General features: G+C 40.0%; 2 protein-coding genes across 4 annotated transcripts in view; one reads left to right on the plus strand and one right to left on the minus strand.

The window, feature by feature from the left end:
• Window positions 1-20,765, plus strand: part of PAFAH1B1 (platelet activating factor acetylhydrolase 1b regulatory subunit 1) — a 34,155-nt gene extending 13,390 nt beyond the window's left edge. For both annotated transcript variants that reach the window (XM_084493504.1, XM_084493505.1), the window contains exons 2-11: window positions 2,756-2,968; window positions 4,527-4,611; window positions 6,913-6,987; window positions 7,971-8,177; window positions 9,936-10,104; window positions 11,717-11,819; window positions 12,572-12,800; window positions 14,121-14,222; window positions 14,866-15,022; window positions 16,979-20,765. In XM_084493504.1, the coding sequence (XP_084349630.1) occupies window positions 2,937-2,968; window positions 4,527-4,611; window positions 6,913-6,987; window positions 7,971-8,177; window positions 9,936-10,104; window positions 11,717-11,819; window positions 12,572-12,800; window positions 14,121-14,222; window positions 14,866-15,022; window positions 16,979-17,052 (1,233 nt within the window). In that variant the 5' untranslated portion in view covers window positions 2,756-2,936 and the 3' untranslated portion in view covers window positions 17,053-20,765. The remainder of the gene's footprint in view (window positions 1-2,755; window positions 2,969-4,526; window positions 4,612-6,912; window positions 6,988-7,970; window positions 8,178-9,935; window positions 10,105-11,716; window positions 11,820-12,571; window positions 12,801-14,120; window positions 14,223-14,865; window positions 15,023-16,978) is intronic.
• A 2,742-nt stretch (window positions 20,766-23,507) lies between these two features.
• CLUH (clustered mitochondria homolog) overlaps window positions 23,508-26,748 on the minus strand; it is a 34,600-nt gene continuing 31,359 nt past the window's right edge. For both annotated transcript variants that reach the window (XM_084493510.1, XM_084493509.1), the window contains exons 25-26: window positions 26,222-26,295; window positions 23,508-25,461 (exon numbers count right to left, since the gene is read on the minus strand). In XM_084493510.1, the coding sequence (XP_084349636.1) occupies window positions 25,293-25,461; window positions 26,222-26,295 (243 nt within the window). In that variant the 3' untranslated portion in view covers window positions 23,508-25,292. The remainder of the gene's footprint in view (window positions 25,462-26,221; window positions 26,296-26,748) is intronic.

Here is a 26,748-nt window from a genome sequence, read left to right on the forward strand (position 1 = left end):
CTGTAACTGCTAGCTGTGCAACTTGGCTTTAGACAAAAAGGTTCGAAGACTCATTGCTTGCTAAATACTTACCATATTCATAGGACTTACAGCTTTTAATTCATTTTTTCTTTAGGCTCATATTTGCAGAGAAGTGCTGTGATTCACCATCAGTGACTTGGTCTGAAGAAAATGTATTAATGCTGCATTCAGGGCATCCTCTGGCTTCTAAGGCTTTAGCAGATTAAGTAGCCATTATTTGTAAGCTGCAGGATAAACACGGTGGGTGGAGGCGATTCAGTCATTTGCCCCGGGCTGGTAATGAAACTCAATTTGACACAAACAATCTCTTATTTTACCTTTGACTGTTACTTTGGCAAACTTGTGGCTAGGGTGCACTGCTGTATTTCATGGAATACCGGAGTTCAGAATTACTTCTCATGAAAGGGTTTTGCATGTGTTAATGTACATTTACATTAACTGCCACGTGACTTCCTTTTCACTACTGCAGTGCTACAATCCTAGTCAAATGACAAACGTTTCATAAGGCAGCTATGGAAGCAGGTAAAGCCCTGTTGCAGTTCAGCTTTAAGCCAACAAAGTATCACTGTTGGGGATATAGCAGAAGTTTAGGGTTCCTTTCTGTTTGGGGCAGAATTCCTTTAGATGGTATGTCAAGGAGCACCTTGTAAACCTAGTTGCTGTTGGTTGTGGGCATGAATTATTGTTGCATCTGCTAGATGCAATGACAAAACGAAATCTTGGGGTATCATTTTTCGTGGGGTTATTGCACCAATGTGGGGTGTGCAAGGCGTTTGCTGGTTGGAGGTGGTTCATAATACAGAAAACACCCTTTGCTTTTCCTGCTGTGTGTAGTACTGCAAGCGATTTTTGGATGTTCATGTTTGTGCTCTGCTGCTCAGTGCTTCAAACAGTGCCTCTGTACAGAAGCGTGCCTCGTTCTGGCCTTCTCAGTGCTATCAAAGAGTTGCTATGCTCATGCTGAACTACAGGGATTCAGCCATTATAAGCCTCTTTTTTCAGTACTTAAATTTATAGCACCATTGCCCTCTAGAGGGCACTTCTTCTGATCATTTGTGTATTGTTTTTTGTATATCTTAGCTAAATTTCCATGAATCTGTGTGCTGTGCTCCTACCTTGTAGTGAAAAAGATGCATCTATGGAAAACCAGTTGCCACCTTACCTGTCAGGAAGCAAGATGTGGGACAAGAAAAAATGAAATGTTTGCTTCTGGTATCTGAAAGGATGGAACCTGTGCTATTGGCTTTCAACCGAATTGTTTCGGAAAGAGCTGTTAGGGAAGAGGTCAAACTAATTAAATGTCTTGCCTGTTCAGAGTGCTCCTTCCCTGAACAGCTTGCAGTGCACTATTAGGGTGGACAGCAGGTGATGCGGGAATCCCACCAGCAAGGGAAGTACAGGCAGCTGCCACTTGGAAGCAGACAGCAGAGCCTGGATAGGTTTAGAAACCAACTCTTGGTCTCCTGTGATGGATAAGCAGATGATAATGATATTAGCTTAGCATTTCCTTTAACATTTTAATACAAGAAAGGCTTTTGTGTACAACAGCCCTCTTACTTGTATGTCTAGTGGAAAAACAGTAGGGGAGAGGCAGTGGGAGCGGGTTTTCTGAGGGTGGTTAGGTAGAAGCCTAACCAATATTTCCTGAAGTCTTTGTTGTACTGTCGTGATAGCGTTATCTCATTGTTAAAAGCTGTTCGGTGAAACTTAACGGCTTCAGTAAATGATTGTGTATCCAGATTCTTGACCAGCATGCAAAAATGCCAACTTCAGCACTTCTCGTAATCGTGCTCCTTACAAAAGGGTACCTGCAATGCAGAAATCAAAAAGCAAAGCTGCTAAAATGATTTTAATGCTATGTTCTTGACTAAGATTAAAACAGGCAAGTTGAAGTAGTCTGCACGCTAAGAATAGTTAGCTACTAGTAATTGTTCGTGTGAGGAGTAAATTCATCACCGAATCAGAAGATACTGTATGATGGGGGGAATCAGTCATTTGAGAAGGGCACCATTTCTGACAGACTCAACTCTGGGCCATGGAATTAGTGCTGCTCTGTTAAGATTGAAGATCTGTTTAAAAAATTGCTGTGCTCCAAACCTGGGCTAGATTGTATTTATATAAATAATTGTGTGTGTGTATAAGCTAAGCTCGATTAACACGTGATTAAAAAGAGGGCAAAAACTCTTCTTAGAACAGCGTTCTTGGGAACTAACCGACCTGTCAAGTTCATCTGCTGAGTTACAGCCAGAGTCTGCAAATACACCGCGTAAATCCTAGGGAGCTGCCCAGTGCAACGCCAGCAGTGGGCTGCAGGAGCCAGCTGCGGGTGCGTGGTGCTGGCTGTGGCCTGGAGCGGGATCTTTGGGGATCTTTGATAGGGGCAGTGAGTGCAAAAAGTAGGTTGTGTAAGGTAGGGCCGAGTTCTTTGCATTGCACTCCTGTAACCTAGGAGTGGGCTGTGTCTGGAGGTGTCTTCAGCTCCCTGTGTCTTGAGGGAACAACGGTAGCAAGAAGAGGAATGAAGAAAGGGTGCAAGACTCTCCAGGCTACTCAGTCGAGATCGCAAATGTGCGATAAGGGCATAATTCAGAGTAGCAAAATAAAAGGGCATTTAAAATTTCAGTCAGTTTACTCTGTCCAGTGTGTTGTGATCTGGGTGCATCTTCTCATCGGCCCAGAGTGACTGAATGCTTATTTAAATGAAATTAACAGTATCTCTTTCTCTTCCTTCTAGATGGATTGAATCTTCTGTGTTGAATGCCTCTGGGTTTTCCTATCGAATTTCACATCTGGAGTAATATTTCTGGTTTAAGCCACTCTGTGGCAGACTGAATTGTGGATCCAGGGTTCCTAAGACTTTAGATCCTGAGGAGGCAGCCACTGCTGAATCACGTTAACCTGACATCACAGCCACAATGGTGCTGTCACAAAGGCAACGAGATGAACTGTAAGCTGCAGTTATTTTTTAAGTTTGTGTCTCATTAAGCTTTAGGAATAAACTTTTGTTTCCATCTGTATTTTACAGAATGGCTTTGCTCACGGTCTGATCAAGTACCACGTACTATGGTTTTGATCTCTGTGCTCTTACTATACAAGCTCAAGCATTTGGTCATAGAGATGGGAAATGGCATCAAAAATAGATTCTTAATTTTTGTTGTAATTTATTATCCGCTCTTTTGTTTCAACTTCAGTCGCAAAATTATTAAAGGGTTATAATAAATGCATTACAATATTTGTTCCAGACTGATTTGTGAATTCTACTTTTATCCTCAGTAAATTATGACATTTTGGGTTTTTATTCCTTAATGAAGACAAGGACCTAATGAGAATGTGCTGCACTGTGATTACAATCTATCTTTGCTTATGAGGTGTTTAAAATAAGGGAATAATTAAAAATAAATAAATAAACAAACTAAACTAATTCAATTGAACATGGAATTCTTTCCAGATTTTAAGGCTAGGAATAGGCTGTCAAATTCCATGCTTTAGTTTGCTTAATAAATCACGATCGAGCAGGTGGTGGGTAGTGGGGTCAGAATGGGAATGTCTTGCATGCTATGCACTTCCATAGATTTACTTAGAGATCGTGGGTTGGGTTTGTTTTCTTTTGTAAAAGTACGGACCAACTATTGCTTAGCTTCTGTGACTCTTGTCCTAGGTGAGCTGTACTTCTTAATAAAGCTTCTTAAATTAGAGTTAGAAGCTCTCTTCAACTTTTGATTTTCACAACTGTTCACTGGATTTGGATAAGTTCTGGTGTTTTCACACATTCAATGTGATAATTTTTTAGGAATTCTCTGAAGTTTTATGCAAAACTTCAAAGGCTACATATGTTAATGGGGAGATGGAAGTAATGAACCCTATGAATAAAAATAGGGAATGAGCAGAGACCATGATTAGCTCCAGAAAAGAAGGCAATACATTTCCTCATACTTGGTTTATGGGGAGAAATTTGGAATTTCTGCTAGAATGCAGAATTGTAGAGTTGTGTCTGAGGAGAGACTGAACAAATAGGAAGAACGTGATTAAAGCCACAGGAAGAATTTTCGTTTTATTCGAGTTTAACTGAAGCAAAATTTTGTGAGCACTCTCAAGTACTGTAAACTATTCTTCTGAACAGTTTTCTTTTCAGTGATAAAGCTACAAAGTTATGGTCATCTTTTTTGTATCTGCTTTAGGTTTTATATGCAATACAGATTGATAAGTAACTCCAGTGTTTGGTAATATAAAAGAAAAAACCAACACCTTCATCAAACCTAAAATAAGAAATACATTCTAAGATATAAGTGTATTGCTGTTTACATCTTGAAGCAAAATGTTTACCGAATGTATTCTAGAAATTTGCTTGGGTTTTTAACAAGCCTTAGAATTCTATATAATGTACTGCACTGAAGACATGTTGATTGTGCTTTTGTAATGATAAAAAAAAAAAAAAATTGAACCAATCCTTGCACTCTTATCCAGAACTATAGCTAAAGATACTGTTACTGGTTTTGTGTTTTTAGAAATCGAGCGATAGCAGATTACCTTCGTTCTAATGGCTATGAAGAGGCTTATTCAGTTTTTAAAAAGGAAGCTGAGTTAGATGTGGTGAGTTCAAACAAAATTATTCATCTATATTCTAAGTAAAGATTTTGTAATGTTGAAGCATTTGTGTCTATTCTGAATGTGCGCACGCTTTATCTACCTGTTAGCTCATGCAATCAGAACTGGAGGTGATACTCATACAGCTTATTGTCTTAACATAAAATCAAAAAATAATCATTGGATGTGGTCCTGAGTGATTGTTCAAGGTGACCTTGCTTTGAGCAGGGAGCTTTGGAGTCTGTTCAGCTTGGAAAGGACCTTTTGAGATCACCTATTTTGTTCGCAATGATTGGAGGAATGCATTTTGTTTTCACGTTTGATTTGTTTCCTGCTGTTGTGTACATCCCTCCTCCCCTCCCTGTAACTAACTCATTTCCTTAACTGTGCTTATTCTTATCATGGAATTCTGCATAAAAGCGTAAACTTCCTGCAGTACAAACTAATCAAACTGAAGACTGTTCTCTTGTCACCAGACTTGAAATGGTATAAGATTGCAACTTTGGAAGCTGATTTTTCATGGTCATGTTTTAGAAATAGGAAGACAAAACAGGATTGCTTTTGTCTTTTGTATTTATCAGACAGAGCACATGGTGGAGCTCCATTTTGTGATGGTGGTTGGGTCAGTAGTTAAATCACTGTCTGGGACTGCTGCGTACTAGTTGGTTAACGGTGTACTAGGAGGGCAGATCTAAACAGTTCCTAGAAGGTGGTCAGCTCTGGTACACAGTTCACTTTGTCAGGCTGTATGGATGCTATTGACACGGACCAGTCATTTCATGCAACTTAATTCTGTTGGTTTGCCTTTGTAACAGATGATTCTTCCTTGGTATGATTTTTAGGTTGTCATTTATTAGAGCTGTGCTTTTCGTTTGAGTTTGTTTCTCCGGAGTAAACCTCTATGAGATGACTTCTGATAAATTCTTGCCTACTCTCTATTATAATTATTGTGTTGTTCTTTTTCCCAAATGCTTGGTTGAAGTATAAATTAATTTCTTCAGTCTGCTTCTAGTATCTAATAAACAAGTAGAAATTACAAATTGGAATACCGTAGTTATAATTGAAAATCCTAATACCATTCCCTTATCTGCTCTATCTATCAACCTAATTAAGTTTTCTCTTCCCAAAAGTTAAAAAGGTGATCTAAATAGGCTAGATTGTCTTGAGGGAAATAAAAAATGCAGTTACTAGAAGTTCCGTATGACTTTCTTACATGAAAAATCTGAATTAGGTGGGATTATAAAATGACAAAAAATATAATTATTCTGGTATGAGATTTTCACTTTGTATGTAGAATGAAGAAGCTGTGCAGCATTTCACACACTATTGTGTGCTTCTGATGCTGCTTGTTTTTGTGTTGCTTTTTTCCTTGTGTTAACAGGTGAGAGGGGGAAAAAAAAATAGTAGTCCTCTTGCTTTTGCAATAACATCAGTTGTTCGTTGTAGCTCCCCAGTTATTCCCTAGAGCCCAAAGAAGAAAAATATTTAGAGGAAGAAAATTATCCATCATTAGAATTTCATTAGAGTTACAAAATCAGTGTTGATTTTTCCAGTATCAGAGGGGTTGTTCTGTTGAGCAGGTTCAGTAGTCTGCTGTATGCTGCAGGTACAAAGGTAAAGGTGCTGGGAGAAGTTCAAGCTTGTCTTTGAGATTTTGGCACGAAACAGTGCAATGTTATGGTGGTTATTTGAGGTTAACTATGATTAAGTCTTCAAAAAAGTTCAGAATTAGTTTGAGATAAATGGTTTTCAAGTGAGATGGAATATACGTAACCCTGCTCTGGCAGCTGGTTGCCGCTCATGGTGTGTTTCTGTGAGAAATAAAATGCATTGTGCTAACAAGTAGTGCTGCTAACACGGTCTTAATGGTTGTAGGTAAGAGTTCATTAGCTCATAACGCTCTAGTTGGTGGATGTGAAAAGAAGATTGTCTTTTAGAAGCTAATTACCAGTCCTGTATGCCTCAGCCCTTGCAGTCAATGTGTGCTATATACTGTTGTTTTTATGAGGGTTAGCTGGGGCAGGAGAAGGGAAAACCTCTAATAAAACAGGACACAACTTACGCAGAATTGCATAACGCTTAAAAATAAAAAGCTTTCAAGTAATGAAGATTATTTCTAGTTTCTAGATTTTATTTGCAGGATCTTGCATCGTTAATCTCTGTTGCTGCTGTATTTTTAATTTGCTCCAATTTATTTTTCTGTGGTGAAGAGATTTTTGTTAAAATGACCTGTTTGTTACTTTTGAAGAAATAACTCTAGAGGCTTTGGACCTAGAGTTTGTTTACTTAAACACTCCTCCCCCCTAGAATGAAGAGTTAGATAAGAAGTACGCCGGACTTCTGGAAAAGAAATGGACCTCAGTTATAAGATTACAAAAGAAGGTAAGTAGATGTCTGATAAATTTACTTGTATAAAAAAGTTGTAATTAAAAGCAAACACTCGTCACTAAACAGTGTTACGTGTTTTCCTTCTTAGACAAGCATGGAGTTTAGAAAACACTTCAAAAATTAATTTGTATGACTTGTGTAGGGGCAAACAACTAATTCAGTGTTGTAGAAAATGTTTTGTCCATCTTAGTACTAGTAAAAACATCCTCACAGCCTATTTATAAACATTTCTTGACTTCAGTTTATGGATTGTATGTACAATTTCTGAAGCTGGAAAGGAAAAAGGTGCCTTAAGGCAATTTGTGAATAGAAAGATTGAATAGCTGTCTCCAGACAGCTTAACTGGTTTAGAAAGAAGGTAAAAACCTATGCTGCTGGGGTTTTGGGCTGTTACATTAAAGGGGAGATACCATTAACTCCAGTGCATTAGAGCAAGTGACTCTTTTGCAAATGGACAGTACAAAACTCTTTTTAGTAATGCTTCAGTGGGTTTAGAGAGTATTAAAAGCCTTAAAAATCAGTGTACTAACAATAAAGGCCTATCTATCCTAGAGGTTAATATAACGAGGATGTTATTACACCTTCAGTTTCTCTGCTGTTGACTAACATGTGCCACCTCAAGAATACAAAAAATTATTGCAGTAGTCAGATCCCTTTTGCTTACAACTTCCTTCGATCATTCATCAAAATTAATAAAGAAAAAAACCCTTTGAGTTATTTGCTAGTGCAACTTTGTACAGTATTTGGATGAATGTTATTTGACAGAACTTTTCTTGTGAAAGTGAGAGGGGAATTAGTGGTTGATTTAGGTCTGAATTTTTTAGAAATATCAATGCTATTGAGTGTTGGTAATTGGTATGGATTTTTGCTTTTCTGTGGATTTGGGAGCCAGTTGGTGTTTGGGGTATCACTATAGCTGATTTAGATCTTGGTGTAAGAGTAGAAATAAATGGTCTCTTTAAAACCCATAAACATAGGTAATGGAATTAGAATCAAAGCTGAATGAAGCTAAGGAAGAATTTACATCAGGTGGACCTCTTGGTCAAAAACGAGACCCTAAAGAGTGGATTCCTCGTCCTCCAGAGAAGTATGCGTTGAGTGGACACAGGAGTCCTGTCACTCGAGTAATTTTCCATCCAGTTTTCAGTGTTATGGTCTCTGCTTCAGAGGATGCCACAATAAAGGTATGTGCTTGCTACATAAAATTAAAATAAGGAGGTCTGAGGATGAATAATACGTAACATCAGTATTTCAGGGTGAACATGTTTTGTACCAATGAAAGATTGTTTCAGATTCTGCTTTAGCATCTTTCGAATATGATTCCATGTGTAACCTACAAATCACAGTTTTATGCTGGTCCTGTTAATATCTGCAATCTTCAACTCAAGAAGACTTTCCTTTGACTTGTGAAGAAATAATAAGCTAATGTGGATTTAGGGACTGGAAAAATAAATGGTTGGTGAAGGAAGAATGCAGTTTGACTGCTCAGTGAGAAGGAGTGTCATACAGAGTGTATAGAGATGTGACGAGGGGGGGGAGGAAGGATTGCCTCGAGTCATCTGAAGAAATTATTTTTAAAGCTAAGTTAGTGGTTACACAGATGTGTTCTTAACTGAAAAATGTTTCTTCCCACTTATTTTTAAGTGGGACATGCAAGTCCCATGAATTCCCCATGACTTTCAGGAGAGACTTTCAGTAACTCTAAATGTTAGATGTTTATTGCAATGTACAGTGACACAAACAAATTTGTTATAGTAGGCAAGTAGCTTCTCATTTTAACATCCTCTAAGGACAAAATTATGCGTTTTGTTTTTCTTTGAATGTCACTGTTTAAGACAAATTGCCAGATAAAGGATATTTCTCATTGCTGCCATCTGTGCTGTTTTGAGCACTATTTGGAAAAGTGCTGTTCTGAAAAAGGTTCAGCAGAATATTAAATAATGTGCTTAAAAATACAAGTTTTTCTAATAGTGGCTACCTATTGGAGAAGATTAAAACACGTGTCAGATCTAGTTCATGAGAAACTTTTAACTCATTCTTGTTTCTGTGGCAGGCTTGAGCATCAAAAACTGGTCTTTTGTTCTTCAAGCAGACTGGGCAACTGAAACAGTGACAGCTCTGCGTTTGTTACATGTTATACAGGAGCGTAATTAGCTTTGGTTATTCTTTATTCCTTCTCGTGGATACAGTGGATGAATTTGTTTGTGCTGGAAACCAAGCTGCATAGCATGATTTTTGACTGTTGCATTCCCAGTGATTGACATCTATTGGGGATGATGGATTCTTTTGCTGTTGGGTGTTTTTTGTTTTCTTTTGTTTCATTTAGAGTACAATTTAAAATTAAATGTCTTAATTTTGCGATTGAGAGAGACCCCACAATAAAATCTGTAGGAGCTTGTTCTGTTTCAAAGGCTTTGTTTAAGGTTAGGTGATAGAAGACTGACTTAATTAGGAGGTGAGAATGGTATCTTCCAGTTACTAGCTGTGCAAACATCTGTTTAATCTCTGACAAATTCTGTGATCTAGCTAATGTGTATAAATCAAACTCCTAAGAGTGGTTTGGATTATCACTGAACCACTGCATTCTAAATGTTGTTCTTCTTTTAGACAGAATGCTAGCTGTTTAGTTCTGGAGCCACGGTAAAGACAAGAAAAAGGAGGGGGGAATTGTTAAAGAAGGTGCTTTCTGCACCAATTAGAAACAGGCTGTGTCACTAGAGTTAAGGAAATAATATAGAAAGGAACAGATCTATAGATAACAATAATTAAAATAACGCTCTTTTTTTTTATGTTATTAGGCTTTTATTGGTTTGTCTTTCTTTGTCTCTTGCTCAATTAATTATTGAATAAGGTGCCAGACTAGCTTGCAGAGTGCAAATGTAAGACTGGAGATTACAATGAGTAATAGGTTGCTGCTAACAGATTTTCTGTTCACTTGTCAGGTGTGGGATTATGAGACAGGAGACTTTGAACGAACCCTTAAGGGGCATACAGACTCTGTGCAAGATATTTCCTTTGACCACACTGGCAAACTATTGGCCTCCTGTTCTGCTGATATGACCATTAAGCTATGGGATTTCCAGGGCTTTGAGTGCATCAGAACTATGCATGGTAAGGTATAAAGGGAACTCATTTAGCAATCTGTGAAGTGAAGAGATTCTCTTGATCCAGGAAAACTGCTGATGTGGAAAGAGGATATAAACCACAGTATTGTCCAAAAGAAAGAAGGGGATGTTGTAATGCTTCGAGTGCTCTGTAAATGAAGTATATGGTCAGTGTCTATGGAATGAACTAGCATCTCAAATCTGCTATATGTGATGCTGTGGGTAACTCCCCATAACAATATTGAAATGGCAGAGCAGCTTAGTTATGAAAATTAAATGTTTACTAGATAACTCTCTACTGATTTGAAGATACAGTTTTTGTTATCTTTGTCTACTGATTCCCTAATGTGCTGATTCAGGAAGGAAACAGTTAAGGTGAAAAGTGTTCTGTATGTACTGTGCAGTCTTTTGCTTCATATTTGTCTGATTTCAAATGAATGTGCCTAGTGCATTAGTCTCAAAAAACATGGGGAAAAAATGGGAAAGTAAAGCAACCACAACATAGATCCAGGTATTGGCAGTAACTCCTCATTTTATAGTCTTGATATAAAAGCAGTTTTATACTGCTGCTTGTCTCATATGCTTTTAATGCCATCTTGTAGAATTGGTGAGTAGGAATAAAGAATGTTTGAGACTTTATAAGAGTAAACACACACCAAAGAAAAACAGAAAGCTGTTGACTTTTGTGCGTACAGTTCTTCAAACACCACGGAACACTACTGTAGAGAAAGAACAGATGTTGCAGTGGAACATGATACACAGCTGGGTGATGGTGAGAAAATAAAGTGGTGTTTCAGTTTTTTTTTTTTTTTTTTTTTTAAGTCTTTAAGCATCTCTATCTGAACACACATGCAGCAGGTATAATTTGATGAACTGGATGTTACAATGTGAGCGTGGGTGAAATAGTTCAATGTGTGTTGCCAGTTACATTCCTTAAGGTCAATTTCAAGTAAAATGAAATAAATTATATTTTCAAGGGGAAATTGTATAGTACATGCACTGAAACTAGTATTCTCTGACACTTTAGAACTTCAGATACTTGATTACCAATGTAGCTGCTTTGTAGTCCAAGTCCAGCAGTCTCTACAGTAGTGAAGTTGCTATCATGGATGTACAACTGGTTCTTACTTGGCTCTTGAATCAGTGCAGTATGGTATCTTACTAATATCTGATACCAGATTATGGACACATTCAGTCTTCGAGAATTACGCACGTACAGTGAGGTTGGGCATGCTTTCTTCCTGAAGACCTCTTTGCAACATCTTCTGCATAGTGCATCAGAATACTACCAGCACACCTAATTGATAATTTCAGATATAGTCAGCATAGCAGCTGTCTTCTAAACTGCCAGGCTTTGTAACTGTTGCAAAGGAAGTTTTGCTTGCAGTAGTGAATGTCTATTTTTAAAACATCTTACAATTTTGTTTTTTTTAAACAGTCCTAAAGGTTGCTCAGTGGCTGGACTGTGTGGCGTAAATTTACATTTAAAGATCATTCCATGAAACATGCTGAAGGCTGCTGCTGTAGCTACTTGCTCGAGACAAATGAATAGCAAGTCATATATGCTCTGTCAAAACAATATTACAGTACCACGTGATAAAAGTTTTTTTTGTTTTTAGGTCATGATCATAACGTTTCTTCAGTAGCCATCATGCCCAATGGAGATCATATAGTCTCTGCCTCAAGGGATAAAACTATCAAAATGTGGGAAGTCCAAACAGGGTAAGTGCAATTGCAGTTGAACATCACTACCTAAAGAAAACACACAAAAAAGCACTTCCTAAAAGGAAGTGGGCCAACATGCATCTTGAATGTCAGAAAGACTTTTGATTGAGATATGGTATTATGCTCTTTTCATATACAAACTGAAGGTTTCTGCTTCAAATCTTCTAAGTACAGGGCTTTCATAGCCACTAATTAAAGGTAACCAGCTTTATCTTTCTGGGAGCTATGAAGGTGTAACACTAACTCGGGGCCAAGTAGGAATATAAATGTAGTGGTTAACTGCAAGTTTAAAGAGTATGACAGGAGGGAGGTGAAATCTGTTACTTTTCTTGCCACGGAGAAAGAATTTGAATTTTAAAATTTTCTTAGCCTTATTGCTTATTTCATTCTTCAGTAGTCTCTTTAATTCATCCATTTGCTCAAGGTTGTGGGTGAAGGCTATCTGAATGACTTGTAAATCTGTGTTCTTAAAATACATATTTAATGCAAACTGGGGTGTCAATTTTATTTTTAGCCTCCGAGCCTCCTGTTTTTTACCTTAAGTATTTGCTTGTTCTTAACTGTTGCTTCTTTCTCATATGAACTTCTTACCATAAACTGTTATGGCCTTGTACATCAGCCAGAACTGGCATGCGTGCTGAAATAGCTTAGCTTAACTTCTACGGGTAGGTCAAGTGTCCTTAAATTTCAAAGGCATGTATAGTGGTTTTACTGCAGTGTTAATTACTTTGTTTCTCTGTTTTAAATAGTTACTGTGTGAAGACTTTCACGGGTCACAGAGAATGGGTGCGCATGGTGCGGCCTAACCAGGATGGCACCTTAATTGCCAGTTGTTCTAATGACCAGACAGTGCGTGTTTGGGTGGTAGCGACAAAGGAATGCAAAGCTGAGCTCCGAGAACATGAGCATGTGGTAGAATGCATTTCCTGGGCTCCTGAGAGCTCATACTCCACCATATCAGAAGCTACGGGATCAGAGGTAACGTTTCCAATGCTAACAAACATGAAAGTACTAAGCTTTGTTCTCAAAATAATTGGCAGGTACAGCAGGTATATGAGGCTTTTTGCTGGTTATACTTGGTGTACATTAATCCCCCCTCTCGGCTTCACAGGTTCAGTGCTTTTGTGCTTTTAGCAGTAAGGTGCGCTAACGAAAGTGAAGTTTAGAGAGGCTATTTTTGAGGTTGAGAGTGGAACAGCGTTCACATACCTTCACAAAGAAACATGGAAGGTAGCTTATCTACCATAACATGAAATTTGTAAGGATCATAGGCAAATGAAATGTGTAGGGGGAGTAGTAGCAAGTTAGAAATAGTGTGCAGAGTTAATGATATGAAAAAACATCCTTTAAAAAAAAAAATCTGCATTCGTGTGATCGTGGATACATATTCTCTCGTTTGGCCATTAAATTTTTAAGAAAGGCTTACTAAAGGTCAGCAAAAATTTTCCAGTTAAAGATGACAAAGTGTAGAAGGAGTTGACTTTTATTTCTAGTTTAATGAACAGAACAAACATTTCTACCCTGCCCATAACGAACCCGAATACCCCAGGAGAAAAGCAGATACACTGAAGGCAGGAACTTGTCTGCTGAGAGATCTTACAGATTATTTCAGTCAAATTTTACTTGCATCCTTAAAAGATTCTTATAATCTTTTAATTAAGAGTAATTAAAGCTAAACTCCGAATGTTCACTTCCTCTTGCAGTGATAATTATCTGAAGTGGTGTCTCCACTGCCCTCTGCTGGTCTGATCAGCTATACATGTCACATGGCAGTACTTAACTTTGAGCAAGAAGCAAGTTAATATGACATTCACAATTGAAGCATTTCATGTTCTGAGAATTAAGTCTCATTCATACTTTGCTTGGTAGCAATTGGCAATAAGCTCAGAGTAGGGACTCTCCAAAAACTCTTAAGCTTGCGTCATTACTTTTTATGAAGAATGAGGACACACAGGTATGTCTGAACTTCATACTCGTTTGTCTGGAGATGTGTGACTCCACTTGAACCGCACCTACCACTGTATTCAATGTCTTGCAGTAGGCAAGTTTGGATTCAAAGTATTTTCGGTATATGAGCAGGACATATAATTCTTTCAACAGATTAATTCCTTTCATTTTTTGTTTTTCTCCTAGTATTAGCAACAAAATGCCTGCAAATCCTAGCTTTAGCGTTGTGTGTTTATTAGTTGTAAGTTGTCATATAATTAATTTTTCTAAGAAATAGCACTCGAAGGACCTGCTTTCTACCTCTCCTTTCTCCCCTGTATATGCCATAACTTAAAACATAATTTTCTGCAGACTAAGAAGAGTGGCAAGCCTGGGCCTTTTCTGCTGTCTGGATCCAGAGACAAGACCATTAAGATGTGGGACATTAGCACTGGCATGTGCCTTATGACACTTGTAAGTTTATTGGTGTTTTTCTGGTGATGATAGCTGTGTACTTAACTCCAACTTTAACGTAGTGAATTATCTTTTTTTGTAAAAAAGACAAAGTTGTTGTAATAAGGCACACACTGGAAATAGACAGTTTTAATGGCTTCTGTATTTCAGCTCTTGTTGCTGAGAAATACTAAGAATTTCAAAATAGGTAGTATAAATGCGGGAGCGTGGTGGTGTAGTTGTTATAATGAGTAGCTTGATTTGCCAGTGGAAATGCTGATAATCAGCTGAATTTTGTCTTCTTTGGAATGTCATATTCTTTCAATGTGGTCGCCTTCCTGTGGGCTCTGGGCTGTTGTTTTCCAGCCTGTGTTCAGGTTGGCCTGGATGTCAGCACTTGGGGTGGGGAGCAGGATCGGTGGAGGTCACATGAGAACCGCTGTTTGTTTGCTTTCAAGGACAGGAACTCACATTGTTGATAGTGCTGATATAATAAATGTAATAATAGGAACTGAAGATAAACTTCAAATTCTTACAGGTTTTAGAAAAATAAATGATCTCCTTGCAGGGACAGAGCAAAGAGTTGCTCAGTTTGCCATAGCATAAATTGTAGAGCATTCAGCCTTAAAACATGCATCTGCTTACTAATGTCTCTGTGCTTAAGGTGGGCCATGATAACTGGGTACGTGGCGTTCTGTTCCATTCTGGGGGAAAGTTTATTTTGAGCTGTGCTGATGACAAGACTCTACGTGTCTGGGACTTCAAGAACAAACGATGCATGAAAACCCTCAATGCGCACGAACACTTTGTTACCTCTTTGGGTATGTATTGTTCCACAGTACTCACTGAGACATTCAGAACCAGAGATACAAATTTTTCTACATCTTTACCAGCTGAAGTTGAGTACCAAGCTAGGCATTTACATTTTGTGATTCCAGTGAAGTTTTGTGCTATATGTATCTTAGTCATATAAGGACAGATAGGCATTTAGAGTGTTACGAGTTTTTGCACTTCTGTTACTGGTGTTGCACGTTGGACGAAGACGTTAACTGTCAAGGTGTTCTGGAACCCTTCATTGCTGAGTGTGCAGGGATTTGGGGCAGTGCTGTATTGCAAATGCTCACCAACAACAAAAAATGCAGGGGACAAGGTAAAAGAGTCAGGAAATAATGTTAATTTTAATTACTGGGCATTTTAGTTTGGCATTACCAGAACTTAATAGATGTCAGTTCCCCCCTACCCTAGCAAAAACACTCCTCACTCAACAAAACTAGCTTTACTCTGGAATCTTCTGTATTGTTTCTTTCTCTGTGCTCCTTGGCCAGTTTCTAGTTTCTTCATTAAAGCTTTGTGTGCTAGGTTAGCAGCGGACCTGGAATTGGCTACTAAGGTTTTCTAATAAAACTAGCAGTTCTCATCAAGATGCAGAGTTTCTTACTCGACTTCATCCTTAATTTATTGAAAACAGCTGATGAACAAGGGCTAAAGAAAAGTTAAAGAACATTAGCGTTAACATTAGATCCTTGGAATTGTCTGCTTCAGTTTGTGGGTTGATTTGCTGAACCTTTTCTGTACAATGAGGTGTTTTGAATCATAGAATCATTTAGGTTGGAAAAGATCTCTTAAGATCATCTGGTCCATCCTTTAATCTAGCACTGCCAAGTCCACCATTAAACCATGTCACTACGTAGTACATGTACATGGTTTTTGAAGACTTTTGGGGATGGTGACTGAACTTCTTCCCTGGGCAGTCTGTTCCAATACTTCACAACCCTTTCAGTAAAGAATATTTTTCCAAATATCCAACCTAAACATCCCTTGGTGCATTTCAAAGCCAATTCCTCTTGTCTTTCACTTTGTGTTTGGAAGAAGAGACCAATCCCCACCTTGCTTATAGCTTGCTGTAAGGTAACTGGAGAGTGTGATAACATCTCCCCCGAAACATCTCTCCAAGTTAAACAACCCCAGCTCCCTCAGTCACTCCTCAGAAGATTTATTCTCTAGACCCTTCACCAGCTTTGTTGCCCTTCGTTGGGCACACTCCAGGGCCTCGATGTCCTCCTTGTAGTGAGGGTCCCAAAACTGAACACAGTACTCGAGGTGCAGCCTCACCAGAGCTGAGTACAGGGGAACAATCAGTTCTCTAGTCCTGCTGATTCTGATCCAAGCCAGGATGCCGTTGGCCTTCTTGGCCACCTGGGCACACGGCTGGCTCATATTCAGCTGACTATCAACCAGTACCCCCAGGTCCCTTTCCAGTGGGCAGCTTTCCAGACGCTCTGCCCCCAGCCCTTTGATTCTTCATGGATAAAACTGAGTACTGTCTGCTGACCCACCCAGTCCAAAACATGGTTGTATATATGACATATTTTGGGATCTCGTGAGCAACACTGCACGTTTGTTTTAAACATCAGCTCTACTGTCTACAGCAAAAAGTAAAAGTTTCTTGACTTCTGATGCTAACCTTAAATGTAAATAAATGATGATGTCTTCTGGTAATATTCAAGGACTTTATCAGCTTGAGGTATTTCAAACTTGCCTCTGTTATACCTTGATCAGATTTCGTTTCCGTGGAAGCTCCATGGAACTGAAAGTAGATTTTCTTGCTTCACAAAACTTTACATTAGAGAATTTGCCTTCAAAACTACAGATATGCAGAGCTTTGAAATTTAGTCTTTGAAACGGTGTCATTTTGGGGGAAAAAGTAATGGCATTCAGTGAGAGAGGGAAATACGAAAGTGCATTCATTCTTAACACACGCTTTTCTTTCCTCACAGATTTCCACAAGACGGCACCGTATGTGGTTACTGGAAGTGTAGATCAAACAGTAAAAGTGTGGGAGTGCCGTTGATTGAATTCACATTTGACCCCTTTTTTCCTCTGGATGCACTCAGATACCATGGTTACCCATTGAGCTCTGTTTAAATAAATATTGTCCTTTCATGTAAATTATTCTGGATGTAGATTGAGCTTATTAAATGTTACACACAAAGTATTCATGCATGGTGAATCCAAATTGTATACTGTAAATTTACATACGTTGTCTAGAAGTACCATAGGTTTAAGAACATGGGCTGGCATTGGTCACATCAGACCTAAGAAGGCAGAAGTTGGATAATTGAAATAGGGCACTTAACTGAATAGTTGACAGTGTCGTTCTATGTCGGATAATTATACCTGTTTTTCTTTCTGCTGTCTGTTGGTGCCTGAATTGGTGACCTCATTTGGGAAAAGTTTTGTAGGGCTCTTTCAGAAATGTGTATCTATGTAACATCACTTAAGTGTGCTTAATAAATCTTCTCTAAGAATACTAGATAATATGGCTGCAATTCAGAATCTTCTGAACCTTGTATGTAATTAATGGAAATTAATTAAACTTTGGAATATTTGTCATGGAACATTTGCCAAATCAACAGAATACACTTGTTTTGGCCTCCTATCACACAAGGTTGGTATATTTATATAACTGTAAACCTGAAATAAGACAACAAATCTTAGTAGCAGCTGATGTGATAAATGTATTTATTTTTTATTTGGTCATTCAATGGTTAAGCTGTGCTGTTAAACTAAGTTTAAATGTTTTGTTTTTTTTTTTTTTAATGCTAGACGAACTTCCAGGAGGAGTTGTCCATCCCACTAGAACTTAGTGATCTAATTTCCAATAGAGCTTACTCTCCCAAATGAATGCCATGGTACAACTTGCTGTTTGCTTTCAATGTTTGTTAGAGATGTGCAATTTCTATTACACAACAGTATCAAAGTACACTTCCCTTATATTCACATGCAGGAGGTTGGGGTATGCAAAGGGTTCTTGTTTTCTTTAGTGCCTCCTTGGAAACCCTTTTGAATATGAGGTTATATTTACCTTGACAAGACAATGTGGCTTGAATAAAAACTTAGTGGTTTGTGTATTGAGAAATCTTGGGATACAGTATTTAAATGCTTTAAAGAAAGCACTAAATACCTTGAGGATCAGATTGTAATGGCAGATACAAATTGATACAGGCTTCTAAAAGAAAAAGAAAACACCGTCAACAAAACAAAGTCCATCTGCTGGAATGATCCTATCAAGTAAACTTTTAAAAACAAAAAAATAAATCATATCAACAAAACTAGCCCAACTTGGTTATTAGTATTTGCATTGTCTGGTGTATACAATTTTTAACTTGCATATCCCTAAAGTTAAAGATTTTTGACCTGCAGTGAATGAAAATACTATAAATTAATGTTTTAATCACCATTTTGTGACAAATTTCATTATAGATAACTAAGAATTCCAATACTTACTGAACTAACCAGGTCTTTTTAAAAATCCACTTTAAAATTTCCAACATACTGAAGTACCAGTCTGATATTTTAACAGATGAAATTGTGCTTTTTTATTCATTTTGTTTAATACATGGCTTTTTAAACTGTCCCTTTTAAAAATAGAAATCCTTGACACAGGGTGTACACACTAAGAAATTGGTGAGGGGTGTAGTGGTTAATTTCCTACAGTCACCCACAAAAAGGATCCTTTCTTCTGCATGGAGGAGATGGATTTCAGTGTTGTTTCCCTGCGTAGACTTGCCTTTGGGAAGGGGTGGAGGAAATGGAGTTCTGATGTGGGGGTTTTTTTTGAGCCAGTTGAAGATTCAGGCTAACTTCTTAAATCCAGTGGTTTACGTAATTTTTAGTGTGTGTTTCTGCACTTCAGCATGCACAGATAAAGTATTTTTTTCTTTGTTAGCTGCTTGGACTGGAAAAATTTGCTGCTCTTTGTCTATTCGAGAATTCCAGATACACAAGTAGTGCATCTTAAAATTCCTCAGTGCATCTGCAATTGTTAAGTAATAAGTCCGTTTAATTCCTGATAGGACCTAGAAACTTTATTTAAGTATAACAAAAACCACACTCATGTACATAACTCGTAAACATGACTGAGAAATTAAAGGTACCTAATAAGTGGAAATTGTCTACTGCATTTTTTTCCCTGTAGCATACAACTATACACAAGGGCAAACAACTAACTAATGTCATGTTAGCAGTATCTAATTGCTTGTGTGAAACACCCTGCCAAGTACTTCTGCAATGCAGTTTGCAACCTTCTCCTTTAATAAGCAGTGAATAATCTCAGGGATGGTCCTGAATGGATCAAAAGTTAAAGCCCTGTTTAGACAAAAAAAAAGTGAAAGCCACAACACAGGAGTTGGGTTTGTGAGGGTTTCCTGCAGTGTTGCTCCTTGGTATTACACTGTGTTGAACTTTTTCACTGTTTGCAACGTTTTCTGTCAGCTGTCTAATCCTGTGCCTTTCCTGTGATAACAAGTACAATAATGAGGTTACTGGTTTGGATAACAAAATAAATCTATTAGAGCATTTAAGAGGTTCACTGCTTTGTCGCTTTCCATACTAGAATTGGCGTTTTTTAAAAAGTAACTATATAGACTGTGTTACCAAATAGACAATACAGACTTTTTTGGGGGGTTAAAAACAGACAGACATTCCAGTGCCACACTGACATAATGTGCCCAGGAAGTCTTAGATGCATTCTAAAAAGTGCAACATTTATTGTGGTTTAGACATAATCTGGAAGTTGATGTTTTATAGCATCTTGCACTTTAGAAGATTAAAAAAAATAAAAAATACCGTCCTGCTTTTGTGTATGGTGTGACCAATGATGTGCCCGGGGCACTAATTAAAAAGAAAAAAAAAGAAAAAAAAAAACTAGTTGCTAGCAAGTTGTCCAAGGGCTGTGGAGCACTGTAGTATTTTGAAAGCTTTGGCTATAGACTCACCAAGCCCAGTCTTACTGTCAGTACCCTGCTTCTCCTGTTTGCCTCCTCCTGTTTTTATGTGAACTGCCTGATAATATCACTCTTAAATGGCTTTTGACTTGTATGAAAGCTATTTAAAAGGAAAACTTTTTTTTTTTTTTGTAGACAGTGGTGGCTTGATAATCCTTTTAATGATTTGAGTATAAAGAAAAAAATACTAAGTTGAGTGAAGGAAAAACGCACTTAGAATGAGTTATTTGCTGTCCAGCTGTACATAAAGTCCAGTGTATTTTTAAAAAGTCAATACCAAGAATCTTCTAGCAAAGAATACGTGCATAAAATGGTAGGGATAAATGCATTAGGAGTGGGAAAGGTTGGGTTGGATTTACAAGTCACAACTGGATTTAACTGGCCTTTATATCTTTCCACTGTGTCATGTAAGTAGCTGCTTTCTTGTCCTACCTATCCCTCAGGCTTCCCCAAGTTCATTCTGAAGATAAGTGAGCAAAATCTTCAAGTTTTAGAAGTTGATCCTGACATTGACATGAAGGCAAACGAAATTTTCATAAGAACTATGTTAGAGGTTGCAATTGGAGAAAACAGTTCCCCAGACTGTAGGAGTTAACTGAAGATATGACACAATTAAAAAAACAAAAAAACAGTAAAGGAATGTATATAATACTGCTCTGTGTTTTACAGTAAGATTTGTTGCTCTCAGACTGTGTAAAACAAAATTTATTCATGTTTTCTGCATATTAAAAAAATCTTATTGTACCAATTGGTAAACTATTAAATGCATATAAAACTAGATGTGTTTTTGTTTCCTTGGATGCAAGAACTAAATCTATTTTGAAAACAAGATCCTGGTGTTCCACCCATCAGGTTTTGCTCCACACTGCTTTTTCTTTAAACTTAGTTTTAATTCAAGTCGTATGTGAGTAAGGAAACGTAAGGCATTTTTAAGGCAGTTGGTTGCACTTAGGCTATTCTGAGGTTTTGTTGATGAAAATGGTAAAGTGAGATTTTATTAAAATGTATGCAAACTTAAAAAGCCAGTTTCCTCTATGATCTGAAGGTTTTTAATGCTGTACCGTGTGGTTTCGTGCTCCCTAATGCCGCAGCGCTCAGCCCGCAGGAGGAGGCGTGCGCCGTGGGCACCGCGCTAGGAGGCCGCTCTGACTTTTCAGTATAGTAAGATTTTCTGAGACGAAGTGTATTTGGAGCAGAATTTACTGATGTTGGGTAGAAATCCCCACGTCTTGTACTGCAGGTGTCAGGGTGTCAGCACAGCCTCCTGCAGCACACGCACACCGCGGTGCCCTTGCATGCTGCCGCTGGCGCGGGCCCTGCCTCCCCCTTCGTGGCAGAGCGCGGTGTCAGCGAGGCCAGCGGTCAGCTGGGGGTGGTGGTGGCGAGTCTGAGCATCTCCAGCTGCCCTCGCTGCCTTTCTGCATCTCCTTCAGCCGGCTGCCTCCTGCTGTCCTCCCGCAGCGTCAGATGGTGAGCCTTCGGGTTTTTTTTCCATACCTTGAACCTTAATTTACTGTTGGCCTGGTAGAACCACCTTTCACTTTTCCCTACCTCTGTTCAGTACCGTTGGAGCTGTTCACGCTGGGTGAATCCCCCCAAGCATCTCGGTGTGGGAGTTATTTGCTCTCGTAGGCACCAAAAGCCTTGTGTGGTTGGAGGTGCGTGTATGCAGAGCTGAGGTACTGAAGCAGGGCTTACATTTTATTTCAATGTTGGTGTCTTGGTGTGTAGTTTTTTTCCTTCTGCTCTGGCCTTCATTGCCTTGAGTGCTGTTTATAAATGGCTCAGTAACTAACGTGGAAATGCTCATTTCTTCAGAGGTAGAAGGACAAGGCTGTAACCTTGACCATGATCTGGGGAAAGAATGAAGCAAAGCCACCCTACCACCTCTTTTCCCTGTAAGCTTCTTGCATGGTGTTAGCTCGTAGCAGATGAGCTGGGGCTGTTCTGTTGGCGATCTGTTGGAGGCGTTCATTTGTGACCCACTTGAAGAATTAAGATGCAGGTTTCAAAGAAAGCCATATAAAAACACAGTAAGTTTATCAAAAGGAAAAGATAAGGCCTAGTAAAATGTGAGTTGCCCTGAGGCATCTGTGGTGTTGAAGCACTCCCCAGCCCCCAAACCGCTGCCATACTGACAGCAGCCGTGGTGTGGAGGCATCGCCTCCTTGGGGTGTTTGCCTGTAGAACTGCCTGGAACTACAATGTGGAACTACAAACAGCAGCCAGGCTGAATAGGAAGAGATGTTGCACTGTAAGAGAATGGGTTTGGGCGGGCGGGCGGCTCGGTGCAGGCATTGTGGCTGCTGCATGGGCACAGGGAGCTTGTGTCGGGGTGTAGGAGATGGCTGATGTTTAGTGCTGAAATCCCTTTGTCTGGAAAACAAGCAGGGAGGATAAAAATAGTGGGTCGCTTTCTCTATGCCATCTTCAGACTTGCTGATGGTTTCAGTATCTCTCTGAATTTAATTCTGTGCGCTCTGGCCCCCGTGCCCCTAACACAGTTTGTCGGGGTGTTTGATGCAGAGCCCCAGGCAAAGGTGCACTACATGTAGCTGCATAAATTAATAATAAAGTGCCTAACAGACATAAGCTGGGCTGGGTTTGGGAGAGCTACGTGCAGGTTCCTGAACTTCTACCCTCTGCTTGGTCTGGTGTGCCCTCGGTTTGGGTCAGGGCTTCCAAGTTCATTTTGGCTTCTCAGACTTGTGAACTGAATACCTGAGAACACTGAAAGCCAAAGAGAGGTAAAGAGGATTACAGAACTCTTGTTAAATGCAGTTATTGAACAAATTATAGCATTCAAGCTGCTCAGCCTTGTTAGTGAGACTTCGTGTACTTCTGCTTCCCTTCCCTTGTTTACCTCGCCCGGGGGGACATGCTTCTGTGGTGTTTGTTAACAGATGGGAGTAGCTCTTGCTTCTCTGGGGCTTTGGCTTGCTGGGGTTATGACTCCGGTGTTAGTGTTATTACTGCTCTCTTGGACTCAAGTCCTGGGACCCCAAGGGCAGCCCCTTGTGGCACTCGGTTAACAGGGGAGGCAGTGGGTACAGAGAGGAGCGAGTATCAGGCTGCCCAAACTCACAACAGGGCAATCCAAGGACACGTCCAAGCAGCCCCGCACCTCTAGAAGAGGTGGTGGAGCTGCTGCCCTGCAGGAGGCGCCCACAGCTGGGAGCCCAACCCCGAGCATGCCCCCATTTCATTTCCTTCTGAGCATCACCCCAAGCGAGCTGCAGGCAGTGGCCCCAGCACCCACCTCGGTGCAGGCAGAGGAGCGCCGGAGGGGTGCTGGGCCCCCCCCAGCAGCTGCAGGTGAGGTGCACGTTTTAAGGCTGCCAACTACCATGAGCTGTTCTGGCCTAGGGGCTCTTGCTCAGAACAGAAGCTGGGGGCTCCGTGATGGTGCTCAGCTGAATGGTACCCACCACCTTAGAGCAGTTTTTAAAGAAACTGATAAGTAGTGTCTAAAATAGTTTCAAAAGCTTTTAATGGACTAAAAGACACTAGCAAAAGAAAGTTCGTATAGGAAAGATGCACTGTAGTCATTTATTGATTGCTTTCCATGAAATTCAGATATTTTTTTTTCCAATAGGAGCAAGGTCTTTTGCAGTAAAGACTCCTCCTGCTTTGCCACCTCTAACAACTCGGAGGCTGCTCCCCAACTTCCCTTCCCCCCCACCAAAGTTACAAATACCTGTAATGTAGTACAGGAACCCAAGGGTACAGAGCACAGTGACAGCACTTGTTTCTCCAGAAGGTCAGTAAAAGCAGCAATGCAAATTAGCATAGGGTACTAGCCATGACAGACAAAATGAGAAAGAGACTGGACTCCTTTGTCAGCACAGGATGGTTTTGGACTAGCAATCAGAAGTTGCTCTACAGCTTGATCTGTTTGGGAAAAAAGGACATTCAACTCTGTCGGCATACCATGGCCTGCAGTGGCTAAGTCTTACCTGCTTAGTGACTTGCACTACCAGGGGAGCCTGTGCTCGTCCTTTAACGTGACGATGGGATGTGTGTGTGGTGGGAGAGGGGGAAAGACAGAGGCAGTTCGTGGCATCTGCCACTCCAGTAACATCCATTGCCAGCAATGGAAGCTCCCCTGGGAACAATCTCAAACCCCGTGTGCAAAACGTTAGTTACGAAGACATCAGCCAGAGCTTTCAGTGCTGGGGGAGGAGTGTTTTTACTTACCCCCCCTCCCTGCCCCAAAGCCTACTAATTTCGTGTTGTATGAAACTCGTGATTCCAATTTAGTTAAATTTGGCAACCAGGTTAAGGTTGATCAGCTCTGTGGTAGAGTCGCTATTTCAAATGAGATCAAGTCCCTGTTTCTTACTTTTCCTCCCCTCTGTTAAGCAGGCAACAGTGGCCCAATAAATCATTTCAGTTTAAACCTTGTTTGATGCCAGTATCCATCTCGTCTAGGCACTGGGGTTTCCATCATAATGGAAGTTTGTGCGCTTTAATTATCAAGCCCTCACTCTTTGGATACAATATCCTAAGTTACTCAGCTAGAAGCAGAGCAGAGGTGGAACTGTGAGTATCGTATATATTTATATATATATTTCTCTATATCTTGAAAATTAGAACATGAATGTTACAAAAAAACTGACTTGCCAAACTGCCAACCAAAAGTAGAAAAAATGGTTAAAGGAATCCAATGGCTATATCCTGATGTAGAAAATGCTGTACATTTCCCCACTTACTTACATACACACATTACAGGCTTCAGTTATCTGAGCAATACAAATATGGCTGCTTAATTTTCCTTAGCACAAATTGGGATAGTGACTGGGGGGAGAGGGGGAATAAATCTTTTGGCTTGGAATCCACATCTTACAAGAATGCTGAGCAGTGGATAGGGGATGTTTCTGTACTGGTTTTAGCAAAGCAGTGTCCTTAGTCAACATAAAAATGACCTGAGAAATGTTATATACCTCAAGACAATTCATTTGGAATTCATATGTACAAAGTAGAAATAACTGATGATATGTGCACACACACACACATACACACACACACAGGCACAACAGCCTCTGGCTGTGCTCACCTAGGATGGGTCTTTCATATGCTGCTGCATCCTGGCCACCTTCCCCCTTCACGTGGCAGATACAAGCTCAGTCAGACAGATTACATTTCTCAGATTAGTTCTTTGCATTGTGTATTAATTGTACCAGTGCAATAACATTGTCAAAAAAAGGAGGAGCTGCTCCAGGGGAGTCCAAGACCCTGGTTCAGATTCAGAAAAGGGTGGTTTAACTTTTTTTTTTTTTTTTTTTTTTTTAAAGCGAGGTACACATTAAGCAGAGCTCTGTGTTAAGGGGATCGCAGCGGAAGGCATGCTTGGCTCAGCTTCTTTCTCCTCCACAGCTTTGTCCTCTGGTTCCAGATGTTCACCACTTTTTATGCTTTCCTGGAGCTGCTGGCGTCTCTGCACCTCTGCTTTAAGGTTCTCCAAGTCTTTTTGGCTGAGGGGGAAAACCAGGAAGGGTAGCAAATATTAGCAAATAAGAAGAATGGAGTGAAGCACAGGGACAAAGGTAGTGGCTGCTGTTCACTACAGTTAGGCCAGCACCGCTCACTTCATTTCTTATGGGTAGAGACCACTGACTGTACTTCAGCTACTTCCTGCTCTTCCAAACAGAGCTGAAGAAAGACAAACCCTTTGCTACCAGGGGAACAGGCTGAGAACAGGAGACAATGGGAAATACCAGCTCCCTGGCTGCTTGCAGAGCAACCCAGGGGGAAGCTGCACCGTAGAGGTCTTGCCCACATAAGCATCACTTCTCAAGGAAGGTTCCCAGTTTCCTTAAGATGCATTGAGCGGTTTTATGAGAGCAGAAAGCTGCTGCAAGGTCATGGTTACAGTCCTGTAAGAGACCCTGACAATTCATGCAATACTCCTCCAAGAAGGAGCTTTTCTAGCACTGTTACAGCTTGCTGAGGGATCTCAGCGAGCAATCCCTTCACAAGGATTCAAGAGTACCTTCAGGTGACTGTGGCACCTTCAAAAGCATTTTTTTTTCTGCAGGAGCGACACTTTGCCTAGTGCTGGCAAAAGAGAAAAAGTACATAACCTCTGGAAACTCCACGTTTTGGGTCTGTGTGACTCCACGTAAAGGGAAACATGGGGCTCGTGCTATCTCAGGAACAAAGCACAGAGACTGCTTGACTTCTACAGCCATGAGTTAGGAGACAAAGGTACAAAGTACATAGTTAGCACTCTACCTTAGCGGAATGAAGAGAATTCCATTGATAATGTTGAGCTGCTCCAGGATGCTGGCCATACTGGGAGCTGTGAACTACAGCACAAGTTTAAAAGTCAAAATCCAGACTGAACAACTGAGCAAATCCAGCCCAGGCAATAACCCTCCTTCCCCCCCAACTATAAAAGGGGCACTACAGCAACAGTTGAAGAAAAGCTAGCTCTAGCAGCAGTGACTTTACAGCTCATATTTTTGCACCTCTTCACAGCCCCACGTTACAGAGGCACCTATAGATCTCCATTGCTGCAGGAGACTTCCACTATGAGCACAGTTCTGACTGCATTCAGTTACACAGAACGTTTACACAAGTTCAAAATCCCTTGCTCTATTACAGCAAACCGGATCATGAAGTTTATTTCTCCTGACGTGTTAACAGGAACATGCTATGCTCACAGTTCAGACAGGTGGTCAATAAGGCTGATGCTAGTCTCAGACACCTCGGTTTCATAACACTGCCTTTCACTTCTCTGCACATCGATTGTTCTTGTT

This window comes from Aythya ferina (genome assembly GCF_964211825.1).
Source record: "Aythya ferina genome assembly, chromosome: 19".
Classification (NCBI taxonomy): domain Eukaryota; kingdom Metazoa; phylum Chordata; class Aves; order Anseriformes; family Anatidae; genus Aythya; species Aythya ferina.